Source organism: Hippopotamus amphibius, chromosome 12 (assembly GCF_030028045.1).
Source record: "Hippopotamus amphibius kiboko isolate mHipAmp2 chromosome 12, mHipAmp2.hap2, whole genome shotgun sequence".
Classification (NCBI taxonomy): domain Eukaryota; kingdom Metazoa; phylum Chordata; class Mammalia; order Artiodactyla; family Hippopotamidae; genus Hippopotamus; species Hippopotamus amphibius.
The window spans coordinates 14670748-14686294 of record NC_080197.1 but is presented as its reverse complement, the minus strand read 5'-3'; the positions used below and the strand labels follow the sequence as shown (position 1 = coordinate 14686294).

Here is a 15547-nt window from a genome sequence, read left to right as displayed (position 1 = left end):
TTTTTGAATATTCTTTTTCTCCTCTCCCTTTCCCATAAATTACTTTGTAATTAGAAAATAGAAATTGATTACATCTTTCAGCAAACAAAAATTCTGTTTGCAAAAGGAGAGGGTTAGCTATGTGAGAGGAGGAGTCATCTCTGCAGAAGCCCAGGTCTCACACAAATGGGCCATGGTGAAAGCCAGGCAGGGGCAGGAAACAAGGACTCCTTGCTCAGCCCTGGCTTGGCCAGCAGAGGCAGGGAGGAGCCCAGGATCACCTCTCCTTTCTTTCCTTCACTCTCCACACTCAGCTCTCCAGGCGAGTCCGGGCCACACTGAGAGTTCACCACTCTGGGCAGAGTCATGCGAACCCGGGCCCTGCTCCTCATCCTGCTTCTCTGTGTTCTGCTGCTTCAGGCCCAGGGAGGGTCTTATAACCAGAAGAAGAAGAGTAGGTGATGGTCTGGGGCAGGGTGGGCAGGGAAGGGGGAAGGAGAGGGGGCTGTGTCCAGTCTAAGGAGATCCTGGGAACTGGAACTTTTCAGCACCTCCTATTCTGATCACAGCACCATGGAGACTCTGGTTCTTCCCAAACCATGGCCCTCCAGCCCCTTTATCCAGGCCTGGGAAGAATTTTGGGGTGAGGGGGCACTACATCTTTTTATTCTCCATCCTCCAAATCCAGAGACACATGGCACCTACAATAGTGAAAGGTACACCAGAGCTGAGAATCAGGTAGGAAAACAGAACACCTGTCCTTTGATTCATGCACAAATGTGACAGGTAACAGCCAGAGATGTTCACAGGAGCAGGTGTAGAATGAAAGGACATTGGGAGAGGAAAATCTGGGGTGCACAGGTCAAGTTAAAGTTATCTCAGAGGGAGCAGGTTGGTGACAGTGCAAGGGAAATACTGAAAGTGGTATTTCCTGGTACGGGGCAGGGATTCTGCAGACAGTGAGAGTAGGAGAGGACAGAGAAGGTGAAGAGGCAAGTTCATCTTCCTCTCTGGTCCCTGCAGATTCTGGACAGTGGGGAGGGCTGGCAGGATGTCCTAGACCTTGTTGAGTTCTCAGGGTTAGGGTGTAGATTCTATGGGGGTGACTTGGCCAAGGCCACGACGAATAGGGGAGATGATGGGGTCCTGGTTGTAGGATTATGGAGAGGGTCGAGGAAGTCCAGGCATTGAGGTCTATTGGGGAAGAATAGGAGGAATCGGATTTAAGATATTACCAATCACCAGGATTTGGTGAAGGGCATAGGATGAATTCCCTGAAACGTCCAAGAGTGTCATGAATGGGACTGTGTCTGGGGTCTTGGAGGAGGCTCTAAGCTTTAAAGAGGTGTTCTCCAGGGGCCTGGTTCCATTGATGCTGGTCCTGCTCTGTTTCAGAAAAGCAGCTATCTCCAGAAATCAAGGAGTGTGAAAAGAGAGCCAAAATATATCTGTGCAGTTTCCCCTGCACACATCACCTCGAGTGTCAAGCAAATAATGTATGCTGTTCAACATTCTGCGGGAACGTTTGCATGAACATCCTGTGAGTCAGAGAGCAGGCGGGGCTGTGCATCCTGCTGCCCCAGCTCTCTGCCCAGAGACAGTGCCTGCAGCTGAAGACAAGGACCTGACACCCAGAACAAGGATGCCAGTAGGAATGTCACCCTCCCCACTGTCTGAACCACCTGTTCCTGTCAAATAAACCAGAACAAATGCACAGGGACCTGCCTAGTTCGTTCCCAGTGCCTGTGATCATTGAGAACCCAGCACAGACCCCAGAAGGCCCCCACCTTCCTGGGTCCACTGGGTTCCAGGTCTCTGCTCTCTCTCCCCTTGTCATGCTTCTTCACTCTCCTGCCAGGCCCCAGCAGGCTCCGCCCCCTTGGTGCTCTACTCACTGAACCAGTCCTCCCAGGGGGAGAACCTGCTCATGTGTGGCATCTCCTGGTGCTCAGGGGAACATTCCTCACCCTGGAGCCACAAGGGCAAGTTCCACATGAGATGTGCAGAGGCTAGACTCTGGGACACAGAGTGGGAGGCCCCCGAGGAGGACTCTTCTTAAACTTGGTCCACCCCCATCCCATTCTGCTCATCCTCCTGGAGAGGTTCAGGTTACTGCCTCTTCACAATGAAGAAAATGAATCCTGGGGAGGCAAAGTGACATGTCCAAGGTCAAAAGACAGTGAGAAGTCATGGCCTGGCTAGAGCAGGATGTTTCCTCTGCCCTCCCTGCTTGCTTGCTCCTTCTCCATTGTGGGAAGGGAGTGCCGGCGCTGACCCTGACTCTCCCCCACTCCATCACGCACAAACGGGGCCACTCTTGTAATGGGGCCTGGAATGGGGTGCCAGGACCTGAGACTCTGGTGCCTTCCTTTCACTGAGTGGTCCCCACCTTTCTCCAATCCTCCTTATGGTTTCATTCTTCTTTTTTATAATCCAGAGGGAAGCCACAGGGTGGAGGAGCAGGTGGTTCATGGTGAAGCAACTAAGGATTAATTGGCACAGGATGATGGCTATGGGTCTTACCCATGGTTTCATGGTGAGAAGCTACACCTATAATGCTATGGCTAGGAGGAGAGCTTTCCTGGACACCACTGCATATTCTGTTATTGGAACAATTGTATGCCTCCATAATATGTAGAAGGGAAGAGTTGGGGTCCCTTGGAAGACCTTGAAATTTATGGTGGCGAAGGAAGAATCAGATGCAGATTCTGCCATGATCTGGGTCTCCAAAATGTCAAGTCCAGCCTGCAGACAGTCACAGATCAGCCCTGATCTGTTTTCAACCAACCCATAGCCTCACAGTTGCAATGACTTTGTATGATTTGTTCTCTTCTCTTGCTTCTTCTCTATGTCAGGCATGTGGAAGGACTCTAGAAGTATCCTCCTCATCCCATATATCATGACATTGGTCAACTCCTTTGGCTGCCCCCAGTGTTCACAGGTGGGTCCATACTGATGCCTTCATCAGCAAAGTGTGTCCCATCCCACTTCTGGTCACTGTCCATGTCATAACGGACCCAGAATGCATAATTAAGAAGCTATAGGAAGGTATCTGGAATGAAAGAGTTGGGTTTAGGTGCTGAGTGTAAGATCTACCACCAAGAAATGCCCATCAGCCCAAATACAATTAGAATGGGCATGACATGAAATATTCAAGGGAGACCTTCTCTCCAGAAGATGTTCCTAAGTCTAAAATTACATTATCTAGGAGTATATCCATCAGTTAATGTAGTGTCTGGTGTCTTGGCTTGGGAAGAGTTCGCTTCCTGAAAACCATTAGTGAGAGGCTATGAGAAGGTAGAAGTAAGAGTCTAAGTTAGAGGGCACCTAACATCTGATATCTGAGGCTATTCTGGATTGTTTTTGCTGTGTCTATGATGGTCCTTTTTGTTGTTATTGACTCAGGTTTTCTTCTCCCAAAACCCTAAAACTCAAACTTTTTCTCTCTTACTATTTTTACTTTTTGTATTTTATTTTTGGTCTCTTGGCTTCTTTCATTATTTTTCTCAATTCCTATTATAGTTTAGTTGAATTTATTCTGCCCTAAGTAACTCGTAACAATCTTTGTTTCTAAGATGACTTTTATCTTTTTCTTCAATTTTTTATGTTCTATCAACTTCTTATTTCTTGTCTCCCTGGTTTTTTGTCTGCTTACATGCTGAGTTTTTAAATTTCTGACTCAAGGTATTTTTTCATATGTTAAAATGTTTGCTTAGAAATATGTAATTAAAGTTGCAGTCCTGTATTACCTTTTTTTTTCAGACTCAAGGTGTTCTAGTGGGAAAATTTTTCTTTCCAGCAGAAATGTTTCAATTTTCACTTTTTGTTCTCTTTAATAGTACTTTACATTGAAGTTGTCTATTTTTCCATTAACTTTGTAACATTTTAATAGACCAGCAGTGGTACACTCAAATTATTCTTGGCTTTGGCCACTAGGAGCTCTTTCAGGTTGGCTCCTGTTTCCCATTATTTTGACTTTTGGCTTTTCATGAAATTCTGACCCCAAAAGATTCCCCAGTCTCATCTTACATTTTCCAAGCCCAGTTCTAGAATCAGTCATTTCTCTAAAAAGCCTTGGCCCATGTATTGGAGAATGATATTTAGAAACCAAAATCCAGGCTCTTTGTGTGCTTATTGCTACTGTGGTATCACTGCTTCTAGGCCCCTTCAGCAGGCATAGCTAAGAAATATATGTATGTGTGACTAATCTATGTATACACGTCTGTAAGTATTTCTGCATCTGTCTATCTGTGTGTGTATGTGTGTGTAGAGAGAGAGAGAAAGAGAGGGAACTGAACATGAGTTCATATTGATATCTCTGATTTTAATCTAGTACCCCAGGGTTCATTCTAGCATTTTCCTTTTGCTTATTTGTAACTTATTTAACAGAAACCCAGCTCCTATCTACCAGTTACCTACCTATGTGTTCAATCTTTTATACATATAAAGTAGTTTTAGAATTGTTTACCCATACCCTATGAAAAACAAATTCACCAGAGACCTGCTCTCTGAAAAACTGAAAGAAAGGGCTGCTTGCTGATTACCCTTATTAAAATGGCATGTGAGAAATAAACTTCTATTCTGTGAAGCCCAGGACTTAGCCTATTAGTTCTAAGGTAATCAAATGGGGAAGCAAGAGTTGGAAGCAAGAGTCAGAAACTTATGTACACTATAGGATGGGAACAATATAAGGGTGGGGCATCATTCAAGGGTAGTAGAATGAAGTGGAAAAAAGCCAAAGACCACTGTCGGCAAATGAGTTTATTTACCAAGGATTTACTCCTGCACAGCCCTCAGTGAGAAGAGTGGTGTCCCACTGGTGTCGCAGTGGGAGGTTAGGGTTTTAGCTGCCTTTCAGTGATTATCTACAAGAGAAAAAGGTTAGATGCTTAGAAGCTTTGGAACTCTGAAAAGCAAGAATTCATTCCCAAGCTTAATATTACTCATCCTCACCAGACCTTGAAACAGGAATACTTCATGTAACAACAGAAATTATCCACTTCTAACTAGGGAGGTACTGGTTCATTGAATAGAGAAAGGTAGAAATTTGGGGCCTGGCCAAGCTAAAGGGGCTCATGGAAAAGTATGACTATGGAAGTAATGGCTACAAATCTGGACTGAAAAAATAGGAAAAGAGCAAACTGTTGAAAAATACAATGAAGACAGTGCAGGCATTGATTAGAGAATGAAAGAAGCAAGGTGCCCCAAGCTGGTATCTTGGTCTATTTGCCAGTGAATTGCCTTCCAGGTTTAGGGGACATTGTCTTCTCTTATTTTTGTGCCTAGGATTTAGAGTACCTCAGTCCTCTGTTTAGGGAAAGCAGCATCTGGGAAGAAGGTGAGAATCAGTGAAGACACACACCCAAACACGCATCTCCAAACTCACTGTGTTTTCCCAGCAGATGTTTCCACAGTATGCCCAGCAGCATGTGTGATTTATTTCTATACATCTAAAGGTTCTAGAACATCTCTTGGCACATTCTTGGAGTGTTGGCCATCCCCAGCATTCCGGAAGTAACAATTCCCCCCTGAAATTGAGATGAGATGGTAAGAAGCTGACAGCGGCCTGATAGACAAGTGTGGGAAGAGAAACCCTTCATAGGCTTAACAACCCCTCCTAGAATCCCAGCCTCAAGTCCCCACCAAGGTGTCTGCCTTCTAAGAAAAATCCCCTTCCTTAGCCTCCTCATTGCATTTTCACTGACCCCATCGCATCCCCACGGACCCTTTTGCCTTCTCTGCTCCCCAAGTCCTACAGTGTTGCAACCTTCTGGGTCCTCCTTGAGCATCCTAGAGATAGGACTCAGTATACTCTTAGCATTCATGTGCCCTCCTATAAAATTTACATTTTTATAATGGGAGATCTCAGAGGCTGAGATATCCTCTAGCCTCATTATCACACCTATTTCATAATGTGGGAAGCTAGACCAGAGAGATCATGCAAGAGATTCTCCCCACTTTTCAGAAAGCGGGGAGGGTTGGGGGGGGATGAATTGGGAGATTGGGATACCAAATTGTACGCTCTAAATATATGCAGTTTATTAAAAAATTAAAAATTAAAAATTAAAAAAAAGACCTTTATGAAGAAAAAGATTTATATTTAAAGATAGTGAAAGGGACCTAATTAAATGAAGAAATTTGTAATTTTCATGAGTAGGAAAACACAAGATCATATAGATGTCTGTTTTTCCAAATTGATCCATATATATGTGCAATAAAATAAATGAAAGTAAATGAAAAAAAGAGATTCTCCCCACTTTTCTTCCCCTCTTTGCTGACCCTGCCTTTAATTACTCAGCCTCTCTCCAGATTCTTATCTCTCTCACCTAATTTTCTTGGCCTCCTCCATTGATTTCACTTTCTCATCATATGGCCCCCAACATTGCCCCACTAAGGACCCATCTCATGTCTCTTTTCTATCTTTTCACATTCTGAAATATCCTACCAATGGGTCAGCTTTAGCACAAGCAATTACATCCCATCAGACTTCTGAAATATCCTACCTCTAAATTAAGAGTATATATCAAGAAGTGCCCAGGCCCTTTCTCACCTGAGATGGCCTGCACTTTGTCTGTGGAGTGTGTTTCTCTCTAAATAAATCCACTTCTTACCTATCACTTTGTCTCTCACTGAATTCTTTCTGTGATGAGACATCAAGAACCTGAGCTTCATTAAGTCCTGAAACCAGGAATAGCTTGCAGACCTGCTTGAGACCAGCGTACTGGACTTCTCCCTGTTACACCTTACTGCTTAGACTTAAATATTTCTCCCAGTATGCAGAAGATGCAAATGGGGATGAATTACTGATATTCACAACAACATGGTTGAAACTCACAGGCACGATGCTGAGTGAGAGAATCAGACATGAACACATCCACACGTTGATTCTTTTTTAATGAAGTTTCAAAATCAAAACTAAACTATGGTGGGACTTCCCTGGTGGCACAGTTGTAAAGAATTTGCCTGCCAACGTAGGGGACACAGGTTCGAGCCCTGGTCCAGGAAGATCCCACATGCCGCGGAGCAACTAAGCCCACGAGCCACAACTATTGAGCCTGTGTGCCACAACTACTGAAGTCTGTGCACCCAGAGCCCATGCTCCACAACAAGAGAAGCCAATACAATGAGAAGCCCAAGCACCACAAGCGAAGAGTAGCCCCTGCTTGCCATAACTAGAGAAAGCCCGCACACAGCAACGAAGACCCAATTCAGCCAATTAATTAATTAATTATTAATAAAAAAGAAGTGCCCATTTGGTACTCTTCAAAGTGCACACAGGTAGGACACAGAGCTTCTGGAAGAATGGGAAAATATGGCAGCTCTGTACTGGTGCCCCCTCCTGCTCAAACGCGGGTGAGTCAAAAATTATCCACACTCCAGTTATATTAAAACTTCTGTAAATTCTACAGCCAGAGGGAGGATAATTTTTGACTCAACCTCGTATCTAAAAGCTGACAGATATACATTGCTACTTTCGAGGTCGGAAGAAGGACTTTGAAGGACTTCACCTTGAGAATTTCTTGGATCTCTGTGTATAGAAGGATATCTGATGCTCCAATAGGTGGTTGAGGGAAGATGAGTCCTGAGTCAGAAATGCCAGGCACGATACTTCATTTGTCCAGAAACAAGCACAGCCCCATCACGCCTTTTGATCCCCAACCCAGCCTCATCACCTGTGGTTATGTTTTTCCTTCATTCCTCCCAACACAGACAGTAGCACCACACAGAGGAACATCATAAGTAGAGGCGTCCAGAACTTCATGATGTTGACCATATACGTCTGCATAGGTGTCATCAGGAGTCTTCTCCTTCCCAGTTGCTGCTAGAGATCAAAAGACATAAATAAAGAGAGATATGAAGCAAGAGGAAATTCTCATGGAATTTCTTTACACTTGGTCTTCTGGTTATTCTTCCTTGCCCTCGACCACTTAACCATAGGCATACATCAAAGCTGGACATTGTCTTTGCTAAAAGGTATCTCGCCGTCTCAAGCTTCATGCCTTTCTTTTGCAGGAAAACCTTTTTTTTTTTTTAATGTATTACATTTCCTTAATTAAAAAATAATTCAAATTCACCTTACAAAATTGTTTTACTTCTTTTTTTTGAGGTAACATTGGTTTATAACATTATATAAGTTTCACATGTACAACATATTTTGACTTCCATATACACTACAGTATGCTCGCCCCCCAAAGTTTAGTTTCCATCTGTCACCATACAAAATTTAAAACATGAAAAGTACAAAGCAGGCAACGAATTATTTCTAGTAATACCATTATATGGATGTATGTTATTCTGTCTTTTATAGGTGCAGATATGTGAATACAAATTGTTCTTATAAAGCTGAAATCATCAGGTTTGCTGTTGTGTATCATGACTTCTTACTTAAAAACTTTTAATGTGTTATTAAAATAAAAGCTTTAGCCAAGACCTTTGGATAGACCCTAAAGTGAGCTTGCCACAGATCACTTGAATGACTTTTTTTTAGAAAGAGAAAGAAAGATGGCTCAAAAGTGGTTAAATGACTCTTAAAACCCTTATTCATTTTAAATGTGGAAAATGGTCAGGAATTTGACATATTTGAGGGAGGAGACTTTTGACCAGATTTTCTTTAAAGAATGCTGAGCTCTCTTCATTCTAAGTCACTGAAAAGGCTTTAAGGACACCTCCCAAGAGCTCTAAATGTGCCCCAAGTATTCGCGGAGCCACAGTAGGTGGATGTCTGAGTCACACCTGAGAACACAAAAGGAAAGCAGGCTGGCTGAAGTCACCTATGGAAACAAAACAGAAGCTACTGGTTGCACTATGTGATTTGACAGGGCAAAGGATGCAAGAAAGAGCCAGTGTGGGTTTGTGCCATATTCATTCCAAGCAGGCTGCTGGGAAAAGCCATGGAATCCAAAAGAAGGAAATAGAAAGTGAGTGGCCAGGGAAAAGTGTCACAATAAACCAGCCAGAAAGGAGATGGATTCAGCCGGATCTAGAGAACCACAGGTGAGCAACTTCCATCAACTGGGGTGAGGGAAGACTCAACCCATGAAACCCCCCACGACAGAGTCAACTTGAAGCAATACCAAGCCTAGAGAGTACAAATTTTGAAAGTGCAACACTGCCTGCGAAAAAGAGCTGTCCTGACCTCTTTATCTCTTCTTGGTGCTCCACCTCCAAAATGGCACTTAGCCACCTGCAGGAGGAGAGGAAAGAGCAAGGAAACTGACCACTCTTCTCCAATTGTAGGTTTCTAGTTATGGAGGAAGCCACAATTTTAATTCAGACTTAGTGTTTTGACTATCACATGGGCTTAAACTTTTTTTTGTAAATATACTGTATCACATTATTATATTATATTATATTATATTATATTATATTATATTATATTAGTTAATAATATAACATATTGTATTCTAAATTTAGGTAGTGACTAGAAAAGGCTAGTTCTATACCCAAGCTCTCATACAGAAGCAGGGAAATAAGTGTGGCTCCTCTGGATGAATTTAAAGACAAGCTTTTCAACATATTACTAGCAACATTCCCCATGAATTTTCCCAACATGCTAGTTACACATATCATTAATATTTTCCCATGGATCATAAGACATCTGAAAATTTGTGATTTCCCTTCCTTGGGGGAAACACTGGAAACCTCCTTGCAACTAAAATTTGGTTAAATCCATTATTAACTTTGGAGCACAGATTTGTAGAACTAGAGGTCATGGGTAAAGGATACTGCCTGTCTTAAACCCTAGGTATGGTTGGTGCCAATTTTTCCTCTATTAAGTTTGGTTTATTCTACCAACAGGATACACATCTTATCTTACCATAGGAGGGAAATTCTCTCCCACTTGGTACCACACTAAAAACTGTCAGCGTAGTTTAGACAGTGAACAAAACATGGGCACTGGAGTCAGAGAGACTGAGCTTGAATCCCAACCGCAACACGTCTAGCTTAATATAAGCTACATGATTGGCCAACAACCAAACTTCTCAAAGCCTCAGTTTCCCTATCTGTAATATGGGGATGATAGTATCCACATAGCAAGTATTAACTATATAAAGCACTGGCACACAGAATGTGCAAAATAAATGTTGGCTATTATTATCAGTATAAGTATTATTGTTATTATTATTATTATTATTATTATTATTATTATTATTATTAAGCTCAGACTCTCTTTTCTCTTCTCCAGAGGGATGAAAGTTATTTAATTTTACTGACTTTTTGTGGTCCTTTTTTAAAACTCTAACCCATTTGGAAAGTTTTATCCTTCACTCACTTGCTTTAACTTTAATTGTCCCACAAATACGTATATTAAGTGACTACTATAAGCCAGACACTATTCTAAGTACTGAAGATACAGTCATGAAAAAAATTGGCAAAAATCCCTGCCCTCATAAAGCTTAATCGTAGTAGAGGGGTCAGACAATAAACAAGATACATAAAAGAAATACATAACAGGGACTTCCCTGGTGGTCCAGTGGGTAAGACTCTATGGTCCCAATGCAGGGGGCCTGGGTTCGATCCTTGGTCAGGGAACTAGATTCCGCATGCATGCTGCAACTAAGAGTTTGCATGCCACAGCTAAGATCTGGCACAGCCAAAATAAATAAATAAATATATACATATATAAATAAATAAATAAATAAAAATAAAATTACAAACTCCTTTCTTTAAAAAAAGAAAAGAAAAAAAAATACATAACAGTTGATGGTGCTCAATGTGCATAAGAGAAGATAAGAGAGGGTCTTGTACCTGGAACACAGAATATGCAAAATAAGTGCTGGCTGTTATTTTAGGCAGCTCACTGGTGGTGAGATTTGGGCTTCTGAAAGAAGAGGTTAAGTACTGTTCTAAAAAATTCCCAGTCCTCTCCCCACTCCTCTTTCACCCCCAATCTGGTGCTCCAGACTCCTGAAGCCAAACAGAAAGAAAAATAAAAAAGCAAAAACAAAGAAGTCTGGATACTGTGAATTAAACAGTCATAAAGGAGTAATTGTCTCTTTCCCTGCAAGTACCCTATTTTCCCTCAAAGTCTTTATGTTTGCATCAACATTTTCACCAAGCAGAAGATAAATTACATGCCTTGATTGAAATTCCCTCAAATGCTTAAGAACAGGCATGATACCTAGAGACATTTTAAAATTGGCAAAACTCTCAGGACTTCCCTGGTGGTGCAGTGGTTAAGAATCCGCCTGCCAATGCAGGGGACACGGGTTCAATCCCTGGTCCGGGAAGATCCCACGTGCCGCGGAGCAACTAAGCCCATGTGCCACAACTACTGAGCCTGCACTCTAGAGCCCACAAATCACAACTATTGAACCCACGTGCCTAGAGCCCGTGCTCCTCCACAAGGGAAGCCACCGCAAAGCCACCGCAATGAGAAGCCTGTGCACGGCAACAAAGAGTAGCCCCCGCTCGCCACAACTAGAGAAAAGCCTGTGCGCAGCAGCAAAGACCCAATGCAGCCAAATAAGTAAATAAATAAAAATGATTGCACTGGTATGTTTAAAAAAATTTTTTTCAATAAAATAAAATTCACAAAACCTCTCTAGCTCGTTCTCCTCTTGGCATATGTTACAAATGATAAAATAGGAAGATAAAAGTTGAGGCACATGGACTATTAGACAGGTTGCCTTTAACTTTTAAAAAACTACTATTTGGAAATAATTTCCAAGTTACAAGGGTAAGAACAGTATAAAGAACATCTGCATCCCATTTGCTCAGATTCACCTACTTTAAGAATTTACCCCTAGGGATGTCCCTGGTGGCGCGGTGGATAGGGCTGCAAGCTCCCAATGCAGGGGACCTGGGTTCAATCCCTGGTCAGGGAACCAGATCCCACATGCATGCCACAACTAAGAGTTCACATGCCACAACTGCGGAGCCCATGTGCTGCAACTAAGGAGCTGGTGATCTGCAGCTGAGGGGCCTGCTTGCTGCAACTAAGACCCGGTGCTACCAAATAAATAAATGAATAAATAAATAAATAAATAAAAAGAATTTACCCCAATTGCTTTCTGTCTCTCCGTTTTTGTTTTTCTGTTTTTTTTTTTTTTTCCTGAACCATTTGAGGGTAAGTATCATATATCATGATCCTTATTTAGGAATAATACTTCCGTGCATATTAACAAAAGGGACATTCTCTTCTGTGATCACAGCACAACTATCAACTTCATTAAATTTAACATTTCTAAAATATTTCTATCAAATCTATCATCAGCAACCCATTTTATAAATTCACCCAGTAATGCCCTTTGTCTTTTATGACATTGAAATTTTTGAAGAATATAGGCAATTTTTTCTTTTAATTAAACATTCCTCATGTGGGATTTGTTTCAAATTTCTTCATGATTACACGCAGGTTATACATTCTCACTGGGAATACTCTGTAGACAATACATAGTGTCCTCAGGGTATCACATGTGAAGGGACACTGTCCATCCATGTCATCTTTCTCTGTCTCAGTTTCTCCATTTGAACAACAAGGACAATTACTTCTTTTCTAGAGGGATAGTGTTGGCATAATCTGGGGGCATGATTTGGACACAAGCCACAAATGAAAGCATTTTCAAGCTCACATTTCCAGCCCCAAGATTCTGACCTTCACCTACCTCTGAAGATGTTCAAGTTGGAAGCGCTGGTATTTATTTGCCTGATGGCTCCTCTTCCTGGTCTCTGGGAACTGCCAAGCCCGTGCACAGGGGGAAGCTGATGAGTAGAAAGGAGCTCAAAGACTCAAAATGTAATCATCATCGCGGTTGTGGCAGATCTGGGAGTTCTGCCCATAAGTTGGGTAAGTACAGAACACTGTCACTGAATTCCTGTTCAGGGAGTACTTCCTTTTTTTCTTTTTGCTTCAGGAAATAGAGATAGAAGCAGAACACTGTAGAATTGCAGGAGCCTCCCCTCCCCCCAAAACACACACATTTCCTGGATGTCTGGGTGATTGTGGAGGTAGGGAAGGATCTGTTTTTCTTTTTTTCTGACATCTGTGTGATGACTTTTGTAAAGTCCTGTCCATCTCTATGTTAATTTCTCTATGGTTAGCATCAGGCTAAAACTACCTTATCACAATGTCTTGTGGGTTTTGATCTAATGAAAAAAGAGAGCTCTGCCAAGAGAGCTTGGAAAGGCTACCTCATATGGAGATTTAGGACACAGACTTAACCTGGATTCAAATCCTAGCTCCCACTTACTTTGGGCAAGTCTCTCGCTAATCCTCTCTGTGCCTCCATTTCCTCATTTGCAAAGTGGGGATAATAACAGTACTTTCCTCATGGAGTTATCGTGAGGGTTACATGAATGATTATTTGTTAAGTGCTTAGAACCAATGTCTGGCATACAGGCAGCACTATGTAAGGTTTGTTAAATAAACAAATGAGATACTTACCCAACGAAGAGTCAAGTATCACCCAGTTTAATACCACATTCACTACCTGTCGGATATTTAACATGTATTAACACTTGCTCTCGATGACCCTTGGAGTTTAGTACTACTATAATTCCTATTTTACAGGTGCAGAAACTGAGGCACAGAAGAGTTAAGTAACTTGCCCAAGGCCACACAGCTAGTAAGTGCCAGGTACAGGATTTAAACAGAAGTGAATCCAGAGCCATGCATGCCATGTATGCCAGGCAGTGTAGCCCCCAGTTCTCTTGGGAGCTACAACATATCCTTGTCCTTAACCTCTTCATGGGGCCCCTGATCACTTCACCCGTTTATTTCTTTCTGTAGAAAAAAATGATTTCTTTCCAGAATATCATTTGTTGCTTTTGTGCTATTAAAAAAACATCCCATGCTTAGTGCATAAATCTTGCAAATCTATGAAAATGACAGAGAAATTTTACAATTTTAATTTTGTCACCCTGTGTATATATATGTGTGTATGCACACACACACACAAACATATATACACATATATTTGTGTATATCCATATATACGCATCAATATATACACATGTCATATATATATATGACAAAAAAGTTATAAGGTACATAGAAAACAAATGGAAAAATGACAGAAGTCCTTCCCCATCAATAAATACTTTAAATGTAAACAGATTAAGTTCTCCAATCAAAACATAAAGATTGGCAGAATAAATAAAAACACATGAACCATATGCTATCTACCAGAGACTCACTTTTGATCCAAGCAAATTGAAGGTGAAAGGATGGGAAAAGATGTTCCATGCAGATAGTAACCAAAATAGAGCAGGGTGGCTATAATAATATCAGACAAAATAGAGCTTAAATCAAAAAAGGTGACAAGAGACAAAGAGGACACTATATATTCATAAAAGGTTCAATGCTGCGAGAAGATACAACAATTATAAACATTTACACACCTACTGATAATCACCAAAATGTACGAAGCAAAAACTGAGAGAATTGAGGTGAAAAATAGAGACGGTTCTACCATCATGATTGGAGACTTCCATCCGCACTCTCAGTAATAGATAGAACAACTAGGCAGAAGATAAGTTAGGATAATAGAGGACTTAAACAACACCATAAAACAACTAGATCTAACAGACTTACACAGAGCACTCAACCCAACAACAGCAGCACACATTCTTCTCAAGGGCACATGGGACATTTTTCATGAGACCATATTTTTTAAACCACAAATTAAGTCTCAGTAGATTTTTTTTTTTTTTTTTTTTTTTTGGCTGTGTTGGGTCTTTGTTGCTGTCCAAGGTCTTTCTCTAGTTGTGGCAAGTGGGGGCTCCTCTTCGTTGTGGTGCACAGGCTTCTCATCGCAGGGGGTGGGGATGGGGCTTCTCACTGCAGTGGCTTCCCTTGTTGCTGAGCACAGGCTGTAGGTACACAGGCTTCAGTAGCTGTGGTTCGAGGGCTCTAAAGCACAGACTCAGTAGTGGTGGTGCACAGGCTTAGTTGCTCCGCAGCATGTGGAATCTTTCCAGACCAGGGATCGTACCCGTGTCCCCTGCATTGGCAGGCAGATTCTTAACCACTGCGCCACGAAGGAAGTCCTTCAGTAGATTTTAAAAGATAGATATTATCCAACCACAACAGGATGAAGTTAGAAATCAGTAACAGACATAAAATTGGAAAATTCACAAATCTGTGGAAATTAAGCAACACACTTTTAAACAACCAATGGACCAAAGGAAAATTTGAAAATACTTAGAGATAAGTGAAAACAAAGCCACAACATATCAAAATGTATGTGACACAGCAAAAGCAGTACTAACAAGGAAATTTATAGCTTCAAATGCTTATATTTAAAAATAAGAAAGGTGTCAAATGAACAACTTAACTTACAACTTGAACTAGAAAAATAAGAGCAAAGTAAACCCAAAGCTAGCATAAAGGAAATAATAAAGATTAAGCAGAGATAAACAAAATAGAAAAAAAAAAAAAGAGAGAAAAAATCAATGAAGCCAAAAGTTGGTTCTTTGAAAAGATCAACCAGCTTAACAAACATTTCACTAGATGGACTAAGAAAAGAAGAGAGACTACACAAACTACTGACATCAGAAATGAAAGTGTGGCCACTACTACCAATTCTAAAGAAATAAATAGCCTTATAATAGTACTAGGGGCCGG

At 41.4% G+C, this 15547-nt stretch overlaps 2 protein-coding genes across 2 annotated transcripts; one reads left to right on the top strand and one right to left on the bottom strand.

Annotated features, from left to right (window-relative positions):
• The first annotated feature begins 345 nt into the window (after positions 1-345).
• On the top strand, positions 346-1523 carry WFDC10A (WAP four-disulfide core domain 10A). The gene is made up of 2 exons (XM_057700873.1): positions 346-433; positions 1375-1523. Exons 1-2 carry the CDS (start codon positions 346-348, stop codon positions 1521-1523), a joined length of 237 nt encoding a protein of 78 aa, XP_057556856.1.
• A 343-nt stretch (positions 1524-1866) lies between these two features.
• WFDC11 (WAP four-disulfide core domain 11) lies at positions 1867-7753 on the bottom strand. The gene is made up of 3 exons (XM_057704036.1): positions 7653-7753; positions 5366-5507; positions 1867-1947 (listed from the first exon to the last, which is right to left on the bottom strand). The coding sequence occupies exons 1-3, from the start codon at positions 7751-7753 to the stop codon at positions 1867-1869; spliced, it is 324 nt and encodes a 107-aa protein (XP_057560019.1).
• Between the last annotated feature and the right edge of the window lie 7794 nt (positions 7754-15547).